This window comes from Colobus angolensis, unplaced genomic scaffold (assembly GCF_000951035.1).
Source record: "Colobus angolensis palliatus isolate OR3802 unplaced genomic scaffold, Cang.pa_1.0 Scaffold24, whole genome shotgun sequence".
NCBI classification, from domain to species: Eukaryota; Metazoa; Chordata; class Mammalia; order Primates; family Cercopithecidae; genus Colobus; species Colobus angolensis.
The window spans coordinates 2,726,654-2,753,327 of NW_012115599.1; the positions used below are offsets into that span (position 1 = coordinate 2,726,654).

The 26,674-nt window shown below is 41.2% G+C and overlaps 1 protein-coding gene across 1 annotated transcript; it reads left to right on the forward strand.

The window, feature by feature from the left end:
• Window positions 1–23: 23 nt before the first annotated feature.
• On the forward strand, window positions 24–19,963 carry MCEE (methylmalonyl CoA epimerase). The gene is made up of 3 exons (XM_011945206.1): window positions 24–116; window positions 6,216–6,553; window positions 19,532–19,963. The coding sequence occupies exons 1-3, from the start codon at window positions 77–79 to the stop codon at window positions 19,682–19,684; spliced, it is 531 nt and encodes a 176-aa protein (XP_011800596.1). The 5' UTR covers window positions 24–76; the 3' UTR covers window positions 19,685–19,963.
• Window positions 19,964–26,674: the final 6,711 nt, after the last annotated feature.

Genomic DNA, 26,674 nt, shown 5'->3' on the forward strand with positions numbered 1-26,674 from the left:
TACCTCCCTCCCAGTCCTCCGCTGCGCGTCTCTCACCGTCCTCTGCAGGTCTGGACGTGGCGGGTTGCTTTCCAAAATGGCGCGGGCGCTGAGGGCTGCCGCCGCGAATGCCGTAGGTGAATACCGGGCACCGGCGAAAGTCGCCGTGGGGCAGGGCGGGTGGGAACGGAGGTCGGGGGTGGAGGGGGCCTCGGCGTGGCCAAAGCACCTTTATCTAATCCCCCCCCCCCCCGGGGGCGCGTTCCACGGCCGCTGCTGGCACCTAGGCTGAGGGTAACTTCCAGAAACGCCTTCGCTTTAGTAGCGGGGATTGCCTTGTGCACGAGCCCCATTGCCATCCGGGAGCTGTGCGCCCTGGGTGCTGCACTGTCTAGTAGGTGGGCGGGAGAGGCGAGGGAACTTGCCCGGCGGGTCAGGCAGGGCAGGGACAGAAGTAAATAGAAGCGGGTTGGTAAGTTATTTTACTGCACCAATAAAGAGAATGGGGAGAAACCAGAAAGGAGAGCAAGTCCTGTAAAAACAGCAACTGCTACTTCAGCCGAACTCCAAGCATGACCAGCTTTCTGTTGGGAACACTCAAAGGTCAGTGGTGTAAAGAATACAAAAGGAAGGATTTTTCCACGTGCACTAACATGTTTATCATCGCGTACATAGGTAAAAGCATGTGGATTTGGAAACTTCCTTGAGTTCTCCTCCCCCTTCAATTTTTTAAAAATGTGTACATAGAATCAGTTATGACAGAAATAACTGTAATAATTGTCACGTTTTCTGACTCTCACATTCTCCTCTTTTTATCCTTTTTTTTCTCTTCCTCCTTTCATGAGAGGGCAGTTTTTTCCCTTAATCTGAGATTCCCTGTTAGGAAGAAGGTGCCAAGTGATAATGCCCCAGAGATACTCTGGGACATTCGTGATAAATCCTTCTAGCACCAGAGCACATTCTTAACCGTAAGGCATACCCTCTTAGGTGATACACAAAATAGGAACGTAAAAATATAAATAAATGAATATTTGAGAAAAGGCATTTTTATGTGTACTTTTAGAACTGCACCCTTTAATGATTGACAGTTTGGGAAAAAGTATGACTTCCAATGGGTCATATACATACTGCAAGAACTCAATACAGATACAGGTGAATGTTTGTTTTGTAACTTACATACACGTCTTGGCATAAAGGAAAAATGAAGATAGTGTATTCCAAAGATTGCCTTTGATCTGTCCTATTAAGATACTTGAAACTTAATGGCTACACTTTTGTGTGTGGTTGAATATATATAAAGTAAAATTTACCTTTTTTTTTTTTTTTTGAGATGGGGTCTCAGTCTGTCGCCCAGGCTGGAGTGCAGTAGCGTGATCTCAGCTTACTGCAAGCTACGCCTCCCAGGTTCAAGCCATTCTCCCGCCTCAGCCTCCTGAGTAGCCCGGCTAATTTTTTGTACCTTTAGTAGAGACGGGATTTCACCATGTTGGCTAAGCTGGTTTCGAACTCCTGGCCTCAGGTGATCCGCCCACCTCAGCTTCCCAGAGTGCTGGGATTACAGGCATGAGCCCGTGTCTACTAAAAATACAAAAATTAGTCGGGCGTGGTGGCGCACACCTGTAATCCCAGTTGCTCGGGAGACTGAGGCAGGATAATCGCTTGAACCCGGGAGGCGGAGGTTGCCGTGAGCCAAGATTGTGCCACTGTACTCCAGCCTGGGCAACAAGAGCAAAACTCCGTCTCAAAAAAAAAAGTTGCTCTTTTGGCCGGGCGCGGTGGCTCAAGCCTGTAATCCCAGCACTTTGGGAGGCCGAGACGGGTGGATCACGAGGTCAGGAGATCGAGACCATCCTGGCTAACACGGTGAAACCCCGTCTCTATTAAAAACTACAAAAAACTAGCTGGGCGAGATGGCGGGCGCCTGTAGTCCCAGCTACTCTGGAGGCTGAGGCAGGAGAATGGCGTAAACCCGGGGAGGCGGAGCTTGCAGTGAGCCGAGATCGCGCCACTGCACTTCAGCCTGGGCGACACAGCGAGACTCCGTCTAAAAAAAAAAAAAAAAATTGCTTTTTAAGACTGAATAATATTCCGTTGTGTGTGTATACCACATTTTGTTTATCCATTCATCTCTTGATAGACGTTTGGGTTTTCCCCACCTTTTGGCTATTGTAATACAGCTATGAACGTGGGTATACAAATACCTCTGAATTCCCACTTTTTTGGGGGTGTAGATACTCGAAAGTGGAATTGCTGAATTACATGGTAGTTCTATGTCATGGCCTCTCTTTTAAGGAACATAAAACTTCGCAGGAAAACAAAAGCACAGAAAAATCAGACTGAACACGTAGAAAAGTTCTGAAAATGGAAATTGAACCTGTTAGGTGGGAGACAAGAATGACCAACTTACGTGACTGCATAGGTTTACTTTTATTAATCATCTGTAAATGGGCTAACAGAAATGTAATCTGTTTACTTACTGTAATGAATAAAAATAAAATTTGATCATAGTTTGAAACAAGTTGAAGATATATATATGGTGCTGTGAAATTAACTGGTCGAATGTTTAGAGAAAACTTACCAGACTAACTTGAAGGCACTTCTAATGAATGACTTTCTAAATCTGTATGTTTCCTCAAACCAGATACGTGAAAATTCAGACTTATGTTTGGCCAGGCGCGGTGACTCACGCCTGTAATCCCAGCACTTTGGGAGGCTAAGGCAGGTGGATCACCTGGGGTCAGGAATTCAAGACCAGCCTGGCCAATATGGCAAAACTAAAATACAAAAATACAAAAATTAACCGGGTGTGGTGGCACACTCATGTAATCCCAGCTACTCGGGAGGCTGAGGCAGGAGAATTGCTTGAACCTGGGAAGGAGAGGTTGCACTGAGCCGAGATTGTGCCATTGCACTCCAGCCTGGGCTACAGACCCAGACTTGTTTAAAAAAAAAAAAAAAGACTTATTACACGTTCTAAAATTAGATTATATGAAGGTTGTACAACTTTGCAAATACGCAAAGAAATGAATTGTACACTTCAAATGGGTGAACTTAGTACTTTTTATACAAATTTAACATCTAATGTCTTTAAATAGTAAGTACTCTTAATGCATTTGACTATAGATCCTTGCAGCTAAACCTTTATGTATGCAGGGACAGTGTTTAAAAAGTGTGATCTGAAATAAGCGCAAAATCTGAACTGAAAGAAATGCAATGTTATTTTTAAGTCAGGACACTAAAAGTGATTAACGAGAACTGATATTGAAAGGAAGATTGGAATGACAGTTAACATACACATCCGATTTTGATCTTTTACCTGTATACCAGCTTCCTGACATATGTGAAAGTAGTTTCTTAAATCTGTATTCATCTTTACACGCATTTTTTATTAACACTTCTATTTTTAAATGTCTTATGCATTTATTTGCACATGGTTTAACATTGTAGTATATTCATGCAAAGCAACCTTTATTGGAATAATCACAAATTAAACATTACAGAATTCAGAATAATGCAGTTCTGCTGCACTATTCTGAAATGGGAGGCAGAGAAACCTAAAACTAAAGAGCTGTAAATTCCTATGAATTAGAGGGCAACCTGAAATAAAAATAGCTTTAAAAAGTTAGCTTCAGTGTTAGTAATCATTTTCATAATTTATGCATGTATTAAAACATCACATTGTATACCTTAAAGATATACCATTTCTATTAGTCATGGTACCTCAAGCTGGAAAAAAGTTGCTACAATTACTTGTAGCAAAAGAAAATACAATAATTAAGAGTTCAATTCACAACAAACTTTTCAGGAACACATTTTTATTAAATATAAAGCTCTATCTCATTTTAACCACTTTATTCACTGTTCTCTACCCAGTTTGCTTGGTCTACACAATTTCACCTTTGGATTTTTATTGTTGGGCCTTTTTTTTTTTTTAGGTAAAATTTACATAACAAAACCCTTTAAAAATGTACAGTTTAGGCCGGGCGCAGTGGCTCATGCCTGTAATCTCAGGACTTTGGGAGGCCGAGGTGGGTGGATCACGAGGTCAGAAGTTTGAGACCAGCCTGACCAACACGGGGAAACCCCGTCTCTACCAAAAATACAAAAATTAGCTGGGTGTTGTGGCACGCACCTGTAATCCCTGTTACTCAGGAGGCTGAGGCAGGAGAATCGCTTGAACCCAGGAGGTGGAGGTTGTAGTGAACTGAGATCACACCAATGCACTCTAGCCTGGGCGAGAGAGCAAGATTTCGTCTCAAAAAAAGAAAAAACAGTACAGTTTAACAGCAATTATTACATTCACTGGGTTTGTGCAACTGTCATGTTTATCTATTTCAAAACATTTTCACTGGCCTAGTGTGGTGGCTCACATCTGTAATCCCAGCACTTTGGGAGGCCAATGTGGGAGGATCGCTTGAGCCCAGGAGTCCAAGACCAGCCTGGGCAACATGGTGAAACCCCATCTCTACAAAACATACAAAAATTAGCCAGGCATGGTGGCTCTTGCTGATGGTTCCAGCTACTCGGAGGCTGAGGTGGAAGGTATTCTTTTTTTGCAATTTAGTTTCAATTGTACATTTATGTATATGTGTACTGGGTTGTAATCCACTTGGATTTCATGGTAACAATGAAACTTACTAAGTTTCTTTTTTTTTTTTTGAGACGGAGTCTCGCTCTGTCGCCCAGGCTGGAGTGCAGTGGCTGGATCTCAGCTGACTGCAAGCTCTGCCTCCCGGGTTTATGCCATTCTCCTGCCCCAGCCTCCTGAGTAGCTGGGACTATAGGCGCCCACCACCTCACCCGGCTAGTTTTTTGTATTTTTTAGTAGAGACGGGGTTTCACCAGGTTAGCCAGGATGGTCTCAATCTTCTGACCTCGGCCGCCCGACTCGGCCTCCCAAAGTACTGGGATTACAGGCTTGAGACACTGCGCCCGGCGAAACTTACTAAGTTTCTAACTTGTAGGTTTGTTGTGAATATTAGACAGTTGGTGTAAAAAAATAAATACAGTGCCAGACAGTAGGTACACAGTAAATTCAGGCCATTCTTCTTCTTTAATAACATACAATGACTGTTTGCTAAATGAATGGAATGCAGAGTTATCTGTGGAGATCAAGAAACTATCTGATGAGGACACAGTGATAGTGAATTATAAAAATGCTAAAAACTGGCCAGAATGGTGGCTCACGCCTATAATCCCAGCACTTTGGGAGACCAAGGTGGGTGGATCACCTGAGGTCAGGAGTTTGAGACCAGCCTGACCAACATGGTGAAACCCCGTCTCTACTAAAAATACAAAAATTAGGGTGGGCACAGTGGCTCACACCTCTAATCATGTCACTCTGGGAGGCCGAGGCGGATGGATCACCTGAGGTCAGGAGTTCAAGACCAGCCTCGCCAACATGGCAAAACCCCATCTCTACTGAAAATACAAAATTAGCTGGCATGTGGTAGGCACCTGTAATTACCAGCTACTCAGGAGGCTGAGGCAGGAGAATCTCTTGAACCCAGGAGGCAGAGGTTGCAGTGAACCCAGATTGCACCACTTCACTCCAGCCTGGGCAAAAGAGCAAGACTCCATCTCAAAAAAAAAAAAAATACACACACACACACACACCACATACACACAGACATTAGCTGGGTATTGTGGCGGGCACCTGTAATCCCAGCTTCTTGGGAGGCTGAGGCTGGCAAATCACTTGAACCCAGGAGGCGGAGGTTGCAGTGAGCTGAGATTGCACTATTGCACTCCAGCCTGGGCAACAGAGCATTAAAGAGTACTGTATGTATTCTTTTAATGTATGTTTATACCTTTAATGGACTTATTACAAAATATAAGACAAAAAATTGGGTACAGGTAGAGAAATTGCTTGTTCTTACTAAATATGTTGTTTCATTGTGAAATGCAGAGAGAGAATAGCAAGTAATTCTTAATATGCCACTATTCTTTAAGTGTTACCAATAAATATGAATCATTATGAAAAAATGTTATTCTGGGTTTTAAATCTAACTGCAGCTCAGAATTAGCTTTTTTATTCCAGTCAGTTATTTGAATGGGCAGAGCAGAGTAATTCGGGTGTAAGTTTTTCCATTTATCTCCTGGTTTCATTTCAATAATTGAAAAGAACACATATATAAATAACGAATTTTTGCATGCATTATTTGTTTAGTTTTTTAAATTCAATTTAGAAGTACATTAATTATCAAAAGGATATCAATGGCTGTTCAATTTTTCAGGGCTTTTTTCCAGACTCCAAGCTCCCATTCCAACATTAAGAGCTTCTTCCACATCACAGCCCTTGGATCAAGTGGCAGGTTCTTTGTGGAACCTGGGTCAGCTCAATCATGTAGCCATAGCAGTGCCAGATTTGGAAAAGGCTGCAGCATTTTATAAGAATATTCTCGGGGCCCAGGTAAGTGAAGCGGTCCCTCTTCCTGAACATGGAGTATCTGTTGTTTTTGTCAACCTGGGAAATACCAAGATGGAACTGCTTCATCCACTGGGACGTGACAGTCCAATTGCAGGTTTTCTGCAGAAAAACAAGGCTGGAGGAATGCATCACATCTGCATCGAGGTATTTTAATTATTTTAATGCCTGGTAATTTAAATCTCTCTTTTAAAATATGTCTCTTACTTTTTAGGACTACTTATAGTCACTATCATTAGAAACTTTCGTAAGGTTCTTTATGGAGAATGATAATACTCATCCTCCTCAAAGATGGATCCTTACATACATTTCTTTTCCCTTTAGAAAATTCTAACATATAATATTAATGTATTTTTTTGAAGTCTGGATTCAGTGACCACTGTAAGTGCCACCAAAGTTAGCCACAATATAGAATCTGCTTTAGAATTGATCATGTGTGACCTCCCGTGTAACAGGAATACAGCTGTTTTTACTATCACAAGGCAATTAGGAGAAACAAATGAAAAGACAAAGTAAAGCTTTCAATGTACATGCTAAGTATACTTTATAACTCTTTTCTCTCCTTAAAATTCTAATAACTTCTTCGTTATTAAAAAGTCAATACTTTTCAATTACTGACTGATTTTTAAGATCTTCTGAATTGCATCTGCCAACAATTTTTAAAGGAATGTGAAGAAATGTTAGACAAGAAAAGTCTCATTAGAGAACATTTCTATAGATGTTCATGTTCAGATAACTGCCTTTTAGAATATCAGCAATGACAATTATGCATCGATTTAATTTGCTAGGACAATTCTTTTGATAGAATAATTGTTAAGCCAAATTTCTTTTTCTTTTCTTTCTTTTTTTTTTTTGAGATGGAGTTTCACTCTGTCGCCCAGACTGGAGTGCAGTATGGTGTGATCTCGGCTCGCTGCAACCTCTGCCTCCTGGGTTCAAGTGATTCTCCTTCCTCAGCCTCCCAAGTAGCTGGGATTACAAGCATGCGCCACCGTGCCCAGCTAATTTTGTATTTTTAGTAGAGATGAGGTTTCACCATGTTGGTCAGGCTGGTCTCAAACTCCTGACCTCAGGTAATTCACCTACCTCGGCCTCTCAAAGTGCTGGGATTACAGGCGTGAGCCACCTTGCCCGGCCTGTTAGGCCAAATTTCTAATACAGAGGAGAGGTAGTTTGATTCTAGAGTGAATTCAAGGATGTATTCAGTTCATTATTGCAAACATGTATGAAACCCTACAATGTGTATTCTGCCAAGTACTTGGAATTTAGCAGTGAATAAGATATGAGTCATGTCCATAGTGAGGAGGGGCAGAAATTTAAACACTCAAGTGCAATATACTATGATAAGTAGATTTTATATGTGTGACTTCGCAGTAGCACAGATGAAGGAGATTGATTGCTCCTGGCAAATTCAGTTGCTGGGAAGTCCTCACAGAGCGTGAGTTACAATGAATGTGAAGGAATTCCCCAGGTGAACAAAAAGAGAAAGTTATTCCAGGCAGAGGGAATTGCATGTGGAAAGGCACAGAGTTATAACAGCTAACACTTAGCGGCGGGGTGTGGTGGCTCATGCCTTGACATGGCTTGGCTGTGTCCCCACCCAAATCTCATCTTGAATCCCCACATGTTGTGGGAGGGACCCGGTGGGAGGTAATTGAATCATGGGGGCAGGTCCTTCCCATGCCGTTCTTGTGATAGTGAATAAGTTTCACAAGATCTGATAGTTTTATAAGGGGGATTTTCCCTGCCCAATCTCTCTCTTTGCTTGCTGCCATCCACGTAAGATGTGACTTGCTCCTCCCTGCCTTCTGCCACGAGTGTGAGGCCTCTCCAGCCATGTGGAACTATAAATCATTAAACCTGTTTATTTTGTAAATTGCCCAGTCTCGAGTATGGCTTTATCAGTAGCGTGAAAATGGACTAATACACACCTGTAATCTTAGCACTTTGGGAGGCCAAGGTGGGCAGATTGCTTGAGCCCAGGAGTTTGAGACCAGCCTGGGCAAGATGTCTCTACTAAAAATACAAAAAAATTAGTCAGATGTGGTGGTATGCACCTGTAGTCCCAGCTACTTGGGAGGCTGAGGTGAGAGCATCGCTTGAGCCCAGGAAGTGCTGAGGTGGAGGTTGCAGTGAGCTGTGATCACGCCACAGATTCAAAAGCAGAGATTGGAAGAGTTACCTGCAAATGTATTGAGTATAAAATGAAGGTAGGTAAGAGGAGAAGGTGTGAAAAGTGGTTAGGTGCTATTTTAGTATAACACCACCATCATCTTTCTCTGCCCTCCACAAAAAAATTAAGTGGCTTAACAAGATTTTATTTTTCTGTTTTCAGTCTAATATTAGCTATCCTATGCTGATGGGCAGCTCTGCTGTCCGTGACACATGACTTACAAGGTTGCTCCAGGCATCACCATTTGCCAACCAGAGGGAAGGGAAGGTGGAGTGGGAATACCTGGCAAGTACCTTTAAGGAGATGCTCTAGGATCACTTCTGTCCTTATCCCATTGGCCCAAGCTTAGTTACATGACACACTTCTCTGCAAGGGAGGCTGGGGAATGTAGTCTCTAGCTAGGCAGTTATGTGCCCTGCTGAAACTTGGGGGTTGCTGTAATTAAAAGGAGGAAAAGGAGAAAGGTACTGGAGGCCATCAATGGATGCCACACTTGGTGATTTTTAAAAAGTGGTATGTCACCTGGGTGCGGTGGCTCATGCCTATTACAGCACTTTGGGAGGCCGAGGTGGGCGGATTGCCTGAGCTCAGGAGTTTGAGACCAGTCTGGGCAACACGGTGAAATCCCGTCTCTACTAAAATACAAAAACTAGCTGGACGTGGCAGCACACACCTGTAATCCCAGCTACATAGGCTGAGGCAGGAGAATCGTTTGAACCTGGGAGGCGGAGGTTGCAGTGAGCCAAGATCATGCCACTTCACTCCAGCCTGGGCGACAGAGCAAGAGCTCTGTCTCAAAAAAAAAAAAAAAAGTTGAACCACTCATCAGAGAATTGGCTTTCCCCTGTATAATTATCACAGGGATGCTTTTTGTCCTTTTTCACCAGGATCTTATAAAACCTCTGACTCAGCATGTATCTGTTTGCGCATGCTCCATAGCTTTTCGTTGACTCAAAGACTTGCTGAAATGTCCCTTTCTCATACGTGGATTACTGTCTCACTAGTTAATCAGCATTTTTCTGTTAAGGTTGACTTGGTTTCTATTTTCTCTTGTGAGGTTTACCCGTATTTCTTGTGTGTCTTTACCTCTCACTAGAGGAAGTTTAGAGGGCATCTTGTTCCATCTCTTCTCTTGCTCATGTGTGGACTGAGTCACCCACTGTTTTCTGGCACAGCTTGTGTTTGTGGTCCTAACCTACTACCTGCGATGGCAAGACGGGGGTCACCTTCCCTGCCTTCTGCGTGCCTCTGCTTGAGGAGACAGAGCTGGCCATGCTTTCTCTAGAGAGTTTACCCAGACAGCACAGTGTGTCACAGTGAAAACTTTAAGGGCCACCAGAAATATTTACTTACTCAAATTTGTATTGAGTTTGTAAAAATATTTAAATACTTCCCTGCTGGTTGGTAAACAGCTGCTGCTCTGTAACCCCTGAGTAACATTCCTTTTCCCGAAGGACCCTTTTCTGAGACCCTTCAGACACCCTTCTCCCTCTACAACTTTTTCCTTCAGAGAGAGGCTCTCTGTCACCCATGCAGGAGTGCAGTGGCACGATCATAATGCACTGTAACCTGGAACTGCTGAGCTACAGGCATCACCTCATCATGCCCAGCTAATTTTTTTTTTTTAAGAGACAAAGTCTTGCTATATTGCCCAGGCTGGTCTCAAACTCTTGGCTCAAGCAATCCTTCTACCTCAGCCTTCCAAAGCACTGGGATTACAGGCATGAACCACCATGCTCAGCCGCACAATTCTATCTGATTAGTATCTTTGTCTGTATTTTTCTGGTGGTTAAGTATTTTTGGTATCACTCTGTCCTTCACTGTAGAAGGTGCTGGGAATATGTGGCTGAACAAGTAGTCCCTGTCTACCCAGAGCTTGCCTGCTTGCTTCATTTATTCAGACATGCTCCACATTTTCCAGAGAGGATTAAAGGTGACTAACTAAAACACAGCCTACAAAATGCAAAAGGATAAACAGAAGTAATAGTGCTAGTTGAAACGTAGTGCTAGTTGAAACAAAGAGGAAATACAAGGAATGATTAGCATACCTTACTAGTTTAGCCAAATACAGTTCCACACCGCATAACAATGTTTCAGTCAGTGATGAGTCCACATGAGGTCCCGTAAGGTTATAACACTGTATTTTTACTGTTATTTTCTGTGTTGAAATGTGTTTAGACACCATTGTGTTACACTTGCCTACAGTATTCAGTAACATGCTGTACAGGTTTGTAGCCAAGGAGCAATAGGCTGTACCCTATAGCCTAGATGTATAGTAGGCTCCACCATCCAGGTGTGTTGATGTTTGCACAACAATGAAATTGCCTAGTGATGCGTTTCTCAGGACTTGTACCCATCAAGTGACACATGACTGTATTTCTTTCTACTTACCAAAAACAAAAAAGGAAATAGTATTGAGTATCTATGACTGCTCCCCATTCCTTCCCTTCCTGAAGACTTCAGGTAGGACAGAGCAGAAGAGTCATTTATGTAGATGGGGAGAACCAGACTGGCCTAAAGCAAGGTGTTGGGACCCTGGCAGGGTGAGGAGGGCATCCATGAGTGAGAGCTGCCTGCCACAGGGAAGCCAGAGACTGAGTGCCCATGTGTGGGGAGTTCCAAGTGCAAGATGTCTGAGCAGGGTTTGTGCATTTGTACCAGGGGGCCATCTTGGCTTGCAGAGTAAGGAGGGCATCAGCATGGGAGACCAGCTTAGAACGAAATGCTTATGTCCCTTCAAAATTCATATATCGAAATCATAACCCCCAAAGTGATGGTGTTAGGAGGTGGGGCCTTAGGGAGATGATTCCTGAGGCCCCACTCATGAGCAGTAGGCCTATTCCTCATGAATGGGATTAGTGTCCTTATAAAAGAGGCTTCAGAGACACCCCTTGCCCCTTCCACTACGTGAGGACAGTGAGAAGTTGCTGTCTGTGAACCACGAAGCCCCCACCAGATGTTGAATCTGCCAGCACTTAGATCTTAGACTTCCCGGTCTCTCAAACTGACAAATTTCTGTTTTTTTCTGAGCTACCTAGTTTAGGTATTTTGTTCTAACAACCCGAATGGACTGAGACACAGCTCAGGGCAGGGAGCTGGAGCCCAAGGATGTTGAGAAGGGCATCCACCTGAGGGGCGGGGGCAGGGGCAGCAAGGAGTGGGAGAGCCAGAGCAGGGTAGGGGCACCGACACTGTGGGGAAGGCACGCCCAGCATGGAGGGTCAGGGCTGGTCCTATGGGGAGTGCATTGTTGCAGGGGAAAATGGTGACTAAGGTGGGGAGTTAAGCTGAGTGTCCTCTCAGGGGGTGACCTGGTATGGGAGCAGGGCCTGAGAAGGGTGAGGCAGATGTTCACATGGGGTTGGGGGCAGGTATGGGGAGTCAGGGCCAAACAGGGAGGAGGATGTATATCCACTGGGACGCTTCCAGGCACAATGTTGAGTCCCACAAAAGGCAAGGAGAACTGCAGCACAGGGAGTGACCCAGCTCACATGGGGTAACAGGCCTCTGTGCAGGGGTGGTGTGGCCTGGAATCGTGAGTGTGAGTCAGATGGGATGAAGAGGGCAGCCCCACCGCTGGAGCACATGGAGGGTGATGAGTGCAGTGCTGAGGCTGAGGGAGGCGCTACAGAACTGTAGGGACTGGTGACAGAAAAGGGGCTGGTCAGATGAGTAGGTAGTAATGATCATGGGAGCCTGGCTTCCCGGTGGCAGACAGGGATGTTGGATTTGATTTCAAGGTAATCTTGAAATTGCTGTCGCAGGCTGCTGGGGAAAAGCACATGAGAAAAATATTAATAGTATTTAAAAACTAAGAAAAAAGGTAGAGAAACGCAGCAATTATAGCAGTTTTATTTTCTGAGTGATCAGACAATAGAGGACTCATTTTCTTGTTTATGCTTTTATATGTTTTGCAGATCTTTTTTAACTGATCATATATTCCTTAGGAAAGAAAAGAGTTATAACTTTAACAGGCTAGTGAGGTAACTCATTTCCTTCATACTGGGGAATGTCTGTTCTTCAATCAAGAAAGGAAAATATTCTCCTTTTTTACAAATTTTATTCTCATTTTGGCTTTTCACAATAAACTAGGGAATTAAAAAAAAATATTTTACTATCAACTGTGAAAATTTCAGCAGAGACAAGCATTTGAGGGATACTCCACATAGCCCCCACCAGACTATATAACCAGTATGGAAGCTTAGGTAACACGTGCCCTTCTGAAGTAAATCCAAGAAGACAGGAACTCTCTGAACCCTACGTAAAGTGAGACAGTGTTAGGCTTGCATAATTCACTTAGCTTTTAGCTTTTGAGGAGAGACAGTTGGAACAAATACTTAATCCAGACTTTTCACTTTAACTTTCATGGATTTATACCAATTTGAGGATTGAAGTCATTCATTATATGATCACCATTACAACTTTATATAAAATAAAAGTTTATGTTTGTTAAATCTGTCCAAATGCCATGCACAGTTAAGAGGGGTACGTTATTACTTTTTCATAAAATTTGATCATTGAGAATTACATACCTAACGGTTAGAGTTATTTAGCCTAATTACTTAGCTTCAAACAAACAAGATGGTATTTACTTAGCTTCAAACAAACAAGATGGTATTGCCATTTTCAGATGGGGAAGCCGAGGATACAGATACAGATAAATACCAAAAAAAGAAAGAAAAAGGAAAGAGAGAGCTGGTAAGAAGTTGAAGTGAAAAGTAAAGGGCCGGGCGCAATGGCTCACACCTGTAATCCCAGCACTTTGGGAGGCCAAGGCAGGCGGATCATGAGGTCAGGAGATCAAGACCATCCTGGCTAACACAGGGAAACCCCATCCCTACTAAAAATACAAAAAATTAGCCGGGCGTGATGGCCGGCACCTACTACTCGGGAGACTGAGGCAGGAGAATGTCGTGAACCCGGGAGGCAGAGCTTGCAGTGAGCTGAGATTGCGCCACTGCACTCCAGCCTGGGCGACAGAGCACGACTCCGTCTCAAAAAAAAAGAAAGGAAAATAGCCCCGATTTTCACTAATGGCATGCAGAGTCTTCCAGAACTATATGGTACACTCTGTAATTGTTTGAAGGACTATAAAAGCAGCTTTTAAAAACCATAACACCCCCCCTTTTTCTAAATTAATACTTTAAGTTCTGGGATACATGTGCAGAACGTGCAGGTTTGTTACATAAGGTATACATGTGCCATGGTGGTTTGCTGTACCCATTAACCCATCATCTACATTAGATATTTCTCTTAATGCTATCCACCCTCCTTGCCCCCACCCCCCGACAGACCCCGGTATGTGACATTCCCCACCCTGCGTCCTTGTGTTCTCATTGTTCAACTCCCACTTACGAGTGAGAACATGCAGTGTTTGAAAACCTCCCTTTTTTAAAAAAGATGGGTTATTACTGTGTTACTTTCATTACTTAGAGGGACTGGTTTAATTCCCCAAATCAAATTGCTTTGCATTTCTTATAACTATTGTATCTACTTTCAATTCAGAAAATTAAGACATTTTAATTTTATTCTTTTTATTACTGCCAAACAAAGCATTAGGAGTTCTCTTGAAAGAATCATAAAATTTATAGCAACACTAACAGAAGGATAAATATGGTAAAAGATCTTTAAAATCAAAGTTAGTTAATAGAAATAGTAACAGAAGTAGAAATAAATGCTAGTGCAATGTCATTTAGACATTTATTAGTTTTTCGAGACAGGGTCTTACTCTGTTACCCAGGCTGGAGTTCAGTGGCACCATCATAGCTCACTTCGCCTCAACCTGGGCTCGAGCAATCCTCTCATCTCCGCCTCCTGAGTAGTTAAGACTACAGGTGTGTGCCACCACACCTGACTGATTGATTGATTATAGAGAAGGGTCCTCACTATGTTTCCCAGGGTGGTGTCAAACTCCTGGGTTCAAGCCGTCCTCCTTCCTTGGCCCCACCTGGATTGTTGGGATTATGGGCATGAACCACTGTGCCCATCCTTGAAGTAATTCATGATTGAGGGATATTGAAGAAGGAGTATACTAAAAAATTGGGTTGCAATGTCAAAATTATAGATACTTGTACTTGGATAGAATGTTCCATAAATGAAAATATTCATAATCACATGTAGCATAGGAGTTATCAGAAGGGCACTGTGGAAAAAGTCATGATTATATCATGAAATCGTTCAAACTTATGAGAAGCAGAAAAAAAATCGTGTCAGTACTCTCATCACCCAGGTTCAGCGGTTTTCAAGCTCTTGCTACACATCATCTTTTTTCTTTTTTCCTTAGATTATTTTAAATGAACAGCATGTCATTTTACCCTTACTCAGTTTGAATCTCTAAGAAATACAAAAATAACCATGGTGACATTATCATCTTTATTTTCTGGCACTTCAGTCAAAATTAAAGGTAAATCTTTTGGCACCATCTATACACAGCTCATAAATTAAATTTCCCAGATTGATTTACAAATTTTTTTTATAGTTGATTTGTTCTAATCAGGATAAAAACAAGACCCAGTCATTATAAATGGTGGTTAATCTCTTCAGACTCTTTTAAAAAAATTATGAACATCTTATTATAGTTTGATACATTTACCACAATTAGTGAACCAATACCGATTCATTGTTATTAGCTAAAGTCTGTACTTTATTCTGATTCCTTTAGTTCTCACCTAGTGTCCCTTTTCTATTCCAGGATCCCATCTAAGATTTCTCATCACATTTATTTTTATTTTTTTAATTTTATCTTAAGTTCCAGGATACATGTGTAGGACATCCTGGTTTGTTACATAGGTAAACGTATGCCATGGTGGTTTGCTGCACCTGACAATGCATTACTTAGATATTAAACCTTGTATGCATTTGCTATGTATCCTGATGCTCTCCCTTCTCCCACTCCTCCACCCATAGCACATCACATTTAGTCATCATATCTGCTGAGGCTTCTCTTGCATGTGGCAGTTTCTCAAACTTTCCTTGGTTTTTTGTTTTGTTTTGTTTTCTAACCTTTTTCTAGGATCTCCTTTCCTTGTTTCTGATGACCTTGACACTTTTGAAGATTACTACTAGTCAGTTATTTGGTAAACTGTCCTTTAGTTGAGATTTATGTGATATTTTTATTATTAGACTCATGTTATTGATTTTGGGGAGAAAGACCATAGAGGTAAAGTGCCATTCTCATCACATCATATCAAGGATTCATGCTATCAACATGACTTACTCCTGTTGATATTAATCTTGATCTCCCAGGTGAAGAGGTGTTGTCAGCTTTCTCCACTGGAAGGCTGTTCTTTTTTCCCACTTCTCCATACTATCCTCTTTTGGAAGGAAGTCATTATGCAAGGCCCACACTTAAGGAATGGAGAGTTATATCAGTATGGACTTGTGGATATTTATTTTATGACTTGCATTATAATCTAATACTACTTTTTTTTCCCCCTCAGATTGTTCCAGCTTTGGCCATTAGGAGCTCTTTCAGTTGATTCATGTGTCCCTTTGACATACCCCCATCATTTTTGGTTTTGTGTTTTGTGTTTGTTTTTTAAGCACTTCCTTTCTTTTTCTGGCACTCTAAGATGCTCCAAATTCATCTTCTATATAAGATGCTCCAAATTCATCTTTACTCTTTGCCCTAGCCATGTAATTAGCCATTTCATCTAGGAGCCCTGGTTCCTACTACTGGAGAATGGTATTAGAAACCAAGATCTAGGTTTTAAGTGTGCTTATTGCTACTAGGGGGGTCATTAGTTCTTGGCCTACTGAGCCAGCACAGCAGGGAGATATATGTGTGTATACTGTGTATATACACATATCTATACACATTTCTATATATAACTATATTATAGAATTCATGAAATGTCATAAACTCCTGAGTGTATATTGATGTCTCCAGCTCTAATCCATTACCACATAGACCACACTGACCTTTATCTTCTCATTCCAACAGTGAGAAACTTAGCTACCACTATCAGCCATCCATCTACTTCATTGTTCAATTTCGGTATGATCTGTGGTAGTTGTATTCATCTTCTAGGGCTTCTGTAATAAATGATCACGAACTTAGTGGCTTAAAACAAATTACTCTTTTCACAGTTCTAGAAACTAGAATTCCAAAATCAAGAGGTAAAAAATATGGAAGAAAAAGAAAACAGAATAGAGCATAAAACAGATGTAGGACCTGGTCAAAAGTTCCAGCAGAGTATAGTTGGAGTCCCAGAAAAGAAAGAGAGAGAAAATAGAACAGAAGCAATAATTGAAAAAATAGTTGACAAGGACACTATTAATCTGATGTAAAACAACCTATGGTTTCAAGAAAGTCAGCAACCCCAAGTAGGGCAAACAGAAAACCACACCAGACTGGGCAACAGTGATTCACGCCTGTAATCCCAGCACTGTGGGAGGCCAAGTCGGGCAGATCCCTTGAGGTCTGGAGTTCAAGACCAACCTGGCCAACATGGTGAAACCCAGTCTCTACTAAAAATACAAAAATTAGCCAGGCATGGTGGCTCATACCTATAATCCTAGCTACTCAGGGGGCTGAGGCAGGAGAATCACTTGAACCCAGGAGGTGGAGGCTGCAGTAAGCCAAGATTGTGCCATTGCACTCCAGCCTAGGTAACAGAGTGAGACTCTGTCTCAAAAAAAAAAAAAAAAAAAAAAAAAAAGGGCCAGGTGCAGTGACTCACGCTGGGAGGCCGAGGCAGGCAGATCACGAGGTGAAGAGATAGAGACCATCCTGGCCAACATGGTGAAACCTGGTCTCTACTAAAAATACAAAAATTAGCTGGGCATAGTGGTGTGCGCCTGTAGTCCCAGCTACTCTGGAGGTTAAGGCAGGAGAATTGCTTGAACCCTGGAGGCAGAGGTTGCAGTGAGCCAAGATCACACTACTACACTCCAGCCTGGCTGACAGAGTGAGACTCTGTCTCAAAAAAAAAGAAAGCCACACCTAAGCACACCATAGTCAAACTGAAAATCAAAGATGACGAGAAAATCTTAAAAGTAATCAAAGTAAAAAAGGCATATTATAGAATGACATGTAATGACACTTTTTACTTGCTGACAGAAAAAACCTGCCAATTTAGAGTTCTGATTCCGGCCAAGTTGGTGTAAAAGAGATCAGTTTATCCTCCTCCCTGAAACAAGTAAGCAACCTAGACAGAATACATGAAATAATGGATTTCTGGCATTGGACATCAGGCAGCACAGGAATTGATTTCTGAGAGAGGGTAAACAAACAAGATGAGCCCTACAGTTACCCAGTTTTACCCAGTTTACTGGCTGTAGAGAGTTTCCAGACTGCAGTACAGGAAGGGGGAATCCACACGGAACTTAGTGGTCTCCCTGAGTTGAGGAGATAGGAGTTGGAAGTCTGAGGAGGCCATGGTGCTAGAGTTCACAGCTGTCTCCTGGAGAACTGCAGGAGAGCTGCAGAGAGTGAACTCCAAAGATCTGTAGTACCTTTCATGTCTTCATCTGAGTATTGCACGCATGTTAGGAAGCTAGAAATAGAACCCCTTGAAAGGATTGGAGGGAATAATCCACACACAGAGGTGGGGATAGTTTTTTCTTACTAGTCATAGTAATTTCCGTAACATTGGGAAGAGTACTCAGAAGGACTTTGGCTTGGTAGTGAGGAAAATTAGTCCTAGACTAAAAACTGCTCCAATCCCACCTAACACAGCAGAAAAAAAGCTTAATAATATTGATATGAATTTAAAAATAAAATTGACAATGTCTGACATCAGTGAGGACCAATTTTCCTCACTAAGTGGGTCGGGCTGCTCCTGCCACGAGCTTCTAGGTCATGTTCTATTCTGAAAAAGATGAGAATTAACCAGCTACAGTGCAAAATGTCATGAAATGAGCCATGTTCAGAATCTAGGCACGTGTGACTTTGATATACCTATGAGGTTTAAAAAAGAAATATCAGAAATATAAGTAGAATATGTGCCATATGAAGAAATCGTACCTTATTTATGTAACATTTAGTATCCTCATTAGCTGTTCGACTGGTTTTAGAATTCAGTATATAATCCTTGGCTCTTTGGAAATAAAATTGTATAAATGTTAATACTTATTAGATCTGAATGGTAGGTACATGGGTGTTATATTAGTCTCTGTGCTTCTGTGTTTTTTAAAATTAAACTAGTGATTTTAATTAAACTAGTGATTTATGACTGCCTAGGAATGTGGCCATTCATATCATACCTTTTCATCCATTTCCTAGGTTCCCAGTCTAAGTGGGTGACTTCCCAAGATAGAGGCAGATCATTTCTCCGTCAAGTATAGAGAGACACATCCGCTCCTCCTAGAGTGTCCATAAGTATGAAGAAAATAGAAATAACTTAGAAGAGGCTGCAAAAACATTATTTGAATTTTTTTTTTAGATAGGGAATAACATTTTAATGGCAATTTAATAGTGATTTTCGTGTGTATCTTGATAATGTCAGAGGTGTTTTGGCAGGGCAGGTTTTGGGGATCAGGGAAGCACTCGTATTTGCTAAGTACCTATTATGCCATAAACTGTCCTGAGAGCTTTTTATCTGTTACCTCATTTTAATCTGTAGTCAATTTATATGCTAGACCTCATTTGCATGTTATAGATGAGGAACCCAGGGTTCTCAGGCAAAATTAATGTCTTCAATCTCACTAATAGTACTGCCAGAATAAACTATTATAAAGTATAGCATACATGATTTAGATTATAAGAAGAAACACTTACTAATGGTGAAAATTCTAAGCATTGTGGTTGCTTACCTAGAAAAATTTAGTAACTTCTTTTACTTCTCTGGAAATTTTAAGCTTTTTTTTAAATGTTGATTTAAGAATGGTCCTGCCCACAGGCAGAGGAGATAGACTGCATGAGCGCTCAGAGGTTTTTTTTGAATATTACGATACTGTAAGTTGGTATTTTTATGATCTCAAATGTGTTCAATGTATTTCCTTTTCTTAAGGTGGATAATATTAATGCAGCTGTGATGGATTTGAAAACAAAGAAGATCCGCAGTCTAAGTGAAGAGGTCAAAATAGGAGCACATGGAAAACCAGTGATTTTTCTCCATCCTAAAGACTGTGGTGGAGTCCTTGTGGAACTGGAGCAAGCTTGATTTACATTTGCAAGCAACTAAATTAAGAGACCTGAAAAAGCCTATCAAATACTATCAAAATGTACTATGACATTGAGTCCTTCACTGCTTCCAACATGTAAAAGTTCACAGTTAAAAACTGAATTACAGAAAGATTATATACATATATAAATCCATAAATATGTATATTATTTAGATTAACAAACATTTGTTAATTTGAGTTTGAAGAAAACCTTGATTACTAATTACTTAGGGAACATTATTAAAGTCATATAGAAATAGATTATTCCTCTTCTACAATGGGGTAATTGAATATAATGTGTTAGCTATGTACAAGGGTATGTGTGTGATGTTAGATGGATACACAAAGGAGTTATGAAAGCATATGACAATCTTGTGGCTAATATTTGGGGCAAAACTTTCTAAGAATGTTTTGGAATACTTTTTTAGAGCAAGCTGTTTAAGATTAGGGAATTTTGATCTCAGAATTTTTGCTCTTCAGAAACAACTCAAGGTCACAGGTTCCTCAGGGTCCAGGTGTCTTGGGTGCTAGGGCTAGATGTACAGGAAGTTTTGTGGAAAACCTGGTGCATCATCCAGTGGGTGCGTAGGTGGCTGAATTATTTTTTAAATCAGTAGTAATTTGTAGAGTTAGGTATCACTTAGATGCTAGAACACCACAACAGGTCCTAGGGGAAATATACAAAATGAATAGAAATCCACTGCCGGCCGGGTGCAGTGGCTCAAGCCTGTAATCCCAGCACTTTGGGAGGCTGAGACGGGCGGATCATGAGGTCAGGAGATCGAGACCATCCTGGCTAACACGGTGAAACCCTGTCTCTACTAAAAAAATACAAAAAACTAGCCAGGTGAGGTGGCGGGCGCCTGTAGTCCCAGCTACTCGGGAGGCTGAGGCAGGAGAATGGCGTGAACCCGGGAGGCGGAGCTTGCAGTGAGCTGAGATCCTGCCACTGCACTCCAGCCTGGGCGACAGAGCCAGACTCCGTCTCAAAAAAAAAAGAAATCCACTGCCAAGATGCTTACGGTTCAGTTGGGGATAGTACTACTTGAAATAAATGTAAACACTTAGAAAACAACATCTGAATGAATTAAAAAGGAAAGGAAAGAGAATAGATCGCAGTGGATGGTCAGACTCAAGTATGTTAGAAACAAGTTTCAGATGAATTTCTTTTTTTTTTTTTTTTTTTTTTTTTTTTTTTTGAGACAGAGTCTCACTCTGTCGCCCAGGCTGGAGTGCAGTGGCCGGATCTCAGCTCACTGCAAGCTCCGCCTCCCGGGTTCAGGCCATTCTCCTGCCTCAGCCTCCCGAGTAGCTAGGACTACAAGCACCCGCCACCTCGCCCGGCTAGTTTTTTGTATTTTTTAGTAGAGACGGGATTTCACTGGGTTAGCCAGGATGGTCTCGATCTCCTGACCTTGTGATCCGCCCGTCTCGGCCTCCCAAAGTGCTGGGATTACAGGCTTGAGCCACCGCGCCCGGCCTCAGATGAATTTCAAGGATCACAGATGGATGCATTGAATGCATAGTGGATGGAAAAGTGGCTAACAAGTTCATGGATGAATGGATGTTGCATAAATGAGAAGATATGTAGACACTGAACTTGTTATGGAAGACAAGTATAATATCCAATTATACTTGTCATTTAAAAGTTAAAGTAAAAATTACAACATTGATGTGGTTCTTAGTGTATGTAGAGGAAGTATTTTAGACAATTGCATCACAGGGTGGGGGCAGTAAAAGGGACTTAAATGGTGGTTAAATATCCACATTCCACTTCAAGTGGTAGATGTTGATACTAGTAGACTGCAATAAACTGCATGTGTGTATTGCAGTCTGTAACCACTGAAAAACTATATGAAGAGATACACTCAAAAATATAGATAAATTAAAGTGGACTACTAAAGAATGCCCAAATAACCCGCTTGAAGACAGGGAAGGGGAAACAGGAAAAAAAGCAAAACAGTAAAATGACTGACCGATAACCTCACATATCAGTAATTACGTTCAATGTAAATGCTCTAAACACACCAAGATTGTGAGAGTGAATTTAAAAACCTGACCCAACCAAATGCTAAATACAAGAAACTCAAAATACCGGTAAATTAGCAATGATTTATCAGTAAAAGTAAACTAAGAGTAAAAGGATAGAAATAGATACACCTTGCAAACGCTAATTCAGAGAAAGCTGGAGTGGATGAATTACTATCAGACAAGGTAGACTTTAGGACAAAAGAAAAGTGCCAGGGACAAAGAAGTACATTACATAATGATGAAGAGGTCCGATCGCAAAAAGACAGCAGGTGTGCATTAACCAAATAACACATCTGCAAAGTATATGATTAAGAATTGATAGAACTAAAAGGAAAATATAGACCAATTTACAGTTTACAGTTGGGGACTTCAACACCCCTCGTTTAGTAATGGATGAACCCACTAGACAAAAAGCAACTACGTGGAAGAGCTGAACAGTACCATCAGCCAATATGTAATACACATTTTTTGAGCATTTATGGGACATTCACCAAGATAGACCATATCTTGGGTTATGAAACTCTAACACATTTAAAATAATTGAAACATAAAATATGTAACCGTAAATGAATCAAACTAGAAATCAATAACAACAGAAAAATCTCACCAAACCTGTAAGTTGTCAAAGAAGAAGTCTCAGGAGACGTAAAATACATCCTGAGCTGAATGAACTTTGGAAATAAAACAATCATTTTTTATACAATTTATTGCTTTAACCCATAAATTAATAATAAAATTTTGCTTTCATAAGAAGAATGAAATGTGATCACAAGAAATGCAAAACAGTATGTTTAGTCGATGCTAGTGTTAGCACCTATCCACTTTAATAGAATTCTGACTTGGTTAGATTCCCATCCTTGTCCTCTCCCACACAGGTAAAATTCTCAGAGCCCCGGGGTTAGACTGAAATTACATCACCCTTGCCAGTGGTTCATAACTACATGTGGTTATGTAATTCATATGTGGACTAAAAGCATGAAGAAAGGTTTTCTAGAGACATCTGGAAATATTCTTTCCCACATCTAGATGAGAACTGTAAGTCAGCCTCTCTCCCACCAGAGTTGAAGAAGGAAAACAGGTAATTTGGTTGCAACCAGCAACTATCCAACAACTATGGGACAAACAAAAACACAAAAACCTTAGGATAATGGTGATCCTGGTTGGCAGAGTAGAGAGACAGAAAAAAAAACTTTTCAATGACACTTTTTAAAAAAGTAATTCATTGGCTGGGATTGGTGGCTCACTCCTGTAATCCCAGCACTTTGGAAGGCCATGGCAAGTGGATTCCCTGAGCTCAGGAGTTCAAGACCAGCTTGGGCAATATGGCTAAACTTTGCCTCTACAAAAAATAGGAAAACTAGCTGGGCATGATGGTATGCACCTGTAGTCTCAGCTACTCAGGAGGCTGAGGTGGGAGGATCACTTGAGCCTGGGAGGTCAAGGCTGCAGTGAGCTGTGATTGTGCCACTCCAGCCTGGGTGACAGGGTGAAACCCTTTCTCAAAAACAAACAAAAATAATTTATTGAATAATGAGTTTAATTTATCAGTGGGCTTTTTAAAATTAAGAAACTTCATTAATAAAAATTTTTAAAGATAAAAACTATCCAGAATGTTTACATAATTTTAAAAGCTTGATATGGATTATTTGAACATTAAAAACAATAGGCTGGACATGGTGGCTCACACCTGTAATCCCAGCACTTTGGGAAGCCGAGGTGGGGTAATCCCAGCACTTTGGGAAGTCGAGGTGGGTGTATTACCTGAGGTCAGGAGTTCGAGCCCAGTCTGGCCAACACAGTGAAACCCCAACTCTACTAAAAATAGAAAAAATTAGCCAGGCGTGGTGATGGGTGCCTGTAATCGCAGTTACTCGGGAGGCTGAGGCAGGATAATTGCTTGAGCCTGGGAGGTGGAGATTGCAGTGAGCCAAGATCGCACCACTGCACTCCAGCCCGGGCAACAGAGCAAGAAACCGTCTCAAAAAATAATAATTCTCGTTATTTATATACTTCAATCAGTGCCTTAGCCATGTCTGTTTGTAACACCTTATTGCATTTTCCTGAAAATTTTATTTTTTTCAGTATAGTCATTTAATTTTTTAAATAAAATTGTATACAGTTTTCTTCAAATTACACTTTATAGTTTGCATATTGGAAATTGTTGATATATCTAATTGACTCTTCTCTATTGACCATATATTCTCCCTCCCCCATCCCTCTTTTTTTGAGATTAGATTTTGCTCTATCCCCCAGGCTGGAGTACAGTGGCATGATCATAGCTCACTGCAGCCTCAAACTCCTAGGCTGAAGCAATCCTCCCACCTCAGCCTCCCAAATAGCTGGTACTATAGTTGTGCACCATCACACCCAGCTAATTTTTAAATTTTTTATAGAGATAGTGTCTCGTTATGTTGCTCAGGTTGGTCTCAAACTTCTGGCTTCAAGCAATCCTCCCGCCTTCCAAAGGGCTGGGATTATGGGTTTGAGCCACCATGCCAGGCCTGTTTCTTCCTTAAATGTTTGGTAGAATTCACCAATGAACCCATCTGAGCCTGGTGGTTTCTGTTTTGGAAGGTTGCTAATTATTGATTCAATTTCCTTAGTAGATAGAAGCCCATTCAAGTGGCCTGCCTTCTTCTTTTGTGAGTTTTGGTGGATTGTGATTTTCAAAAATTGGTTCATTTTATCTAGGTTATCAAATTTGTGGACATAGACTTGTTCATAGTATTCCTTTACTATGCTCATGGGGTCTATAGTGATAGCCCTTTTTATATATCTGGTAATTTATGTTGTCTCTCTTTTTTCCTTTTTTTAATTTTTGCGTCTCTTTTTTTCTTAGCGTAAATAGAGGCTTATAAATTTTGCTAATCTTTTCAAAGAATCAGGAGAAAAATGATTATTGATTTCTTGGTTTTACTTTCATTGATTTCTGTTCTGATTTTTATTATTTATTTCCTTCTGCTTGCTTTGCGTTTAATTTGCTCTATTTTTTTCTAGTTTTCTAAGTAGAAGCTTAGACTATTAATTATTGTAGATTTTTTCTTTTTTTTTTTCTTCTTTTTTTTTTTTTTGAGACAGGGTCTCACACCAGTTGCCCCCAGGCTGGAGTGCAGTGGCATGATCTCAGTTCACTGCAGCCTTGACCTTTCGAGCTCTGGTGATTCTCCCTCCTCAGCCTCCCGAGTAGCTGGAACTACAGGCATGCACTACCACACCTGGCTAATTTTTTGTATTTTTAATGGAGACAGGGTCTCCCCCATGTTGCCCAAGCTGATCTTGAACTGGACTCAAGCAATCTGCCTGCCTTGGCCTCCCAGAGTGCTGGGATTACAGGTGTGAGCTACTGCTCCTGGCCTAGATTTTGTTTTCTAATATACCCATGCAATACTATAAATTTCCCTCTAATCTCACTGCTTTTGGTGTTCCCACAAGTTTTGGTAAGTTGCATACTCATTTAGTTCAGAATTTTTTTTCATATCTCTTGAAATGTCTTCTTTTACCCATGTGTTATTTAGAAGTGTCTTGTTTAATCTTAAAGCATTTGGGGATTTTGTAGTTCTATTTTTGTTTTTTATTTCTAGTTTAACTCCACTGTGGTCTGAGTGCATGCATGACATATAATTTCTATTCTTTTAAACTTGTTAAGGTGTATTTTGTGGCCTAGAATGTGGTCTGTTTGATGTATGCTCCATGTAAGCTTAAGAAGAATGTGAGGCCGGGCGCGGTGGCTCAAGCCTGTAATCCCAGCACTTTGGGAGGCCGAGACGGGCGGATCACGAGGTCAGGAGATCGAGACCATCCTGGCTAACACAGTGAAACCCCGTCTCTACTAAAAAATACAAAAACTAGCCGGGCGAGGTGGCAGGCGCCTGAGGTCCCAGCTACTCGGGAGGCTGAGGCAGGAGAATGGCGTGAACCCGGCAGGCGGAGCTTGCAGTGAGCTGAGATCCGGCCACAGTACTCCAGCCCGGGCGACAGAGCGAGACTCCGCCTCAAAAAAAAAGAAGAAGAATGTGTATTCTGTAATTGGATGAAGTAGTCTATAGATGTCAATTATATCCAGTTGATTGATGGTATTGTGGAGTTCAGCTGTTTCATGCTGATTTTCTGCCTGCTGGATCTATTTCTTTTTTTCTTTTTTTTTAAGATGGAGTCTTGCTCTCTCACCCAGGCTGGAATGCAATGGTGTGATCTTGGTGCACTGCAAGCTCCACCTCCCTGGTTCAAGCAATTCTCCTGCCTCAGCCTTCCCAGTAGCTGGGATTCCAGGTGCCTGCCACCATGCCCAGGTAATTTTTGTATTTTTAGTGGAGATGGGTTTCACCATGTTGGCCAGGCTGATCTCAAACTCCTGACCTCAGGTGATCTGTCCACCTCGGCTTCCCAAAGTGCTGGGAATACAGGTGTGAGCCACCGTGCCCGGGCTCTGTCATTTCTGACAGGGATATTGAAGTCTCTAACTGTAATAGTGGATTCATCTATTTCTTATTGATGTTGTATTAGCTTTTGCCTCGCATATTTTGATGCTCTGTTATTAGCCACATACACTTTAAGGATTCGTTGTGTATTCTTGGAGAACTGACCCCTTTTATCATTCTGTGAAGATCCTCTTTATCCCTAGTAATTTTACTTGCTTGCTGTCTGTTCTGTCTGAAATTAATATAGCTATTCCAGCTTTCTTTTGATTAGTGTTAGCATGGTATATTTTCTCAATCCTTTTAATTTATAGTTGTCTTTATATTTAAAGACATACAAATGGCCAACTGGTATATGTCTTATAGACAACATATAGTTGGGTCTTATTTTTTGATCCCCTCTGACTTAAAATCTCTTTTAACTGGTATATTTAAGCCATTAAAATTTAAAATGATTACTAACAAGGTTGGATTAACATCTACTATATTTGTTATTGTTTTCTATTTATTTCTCTTGGATTTTTTTTTTTTTTTTTTTTTTTT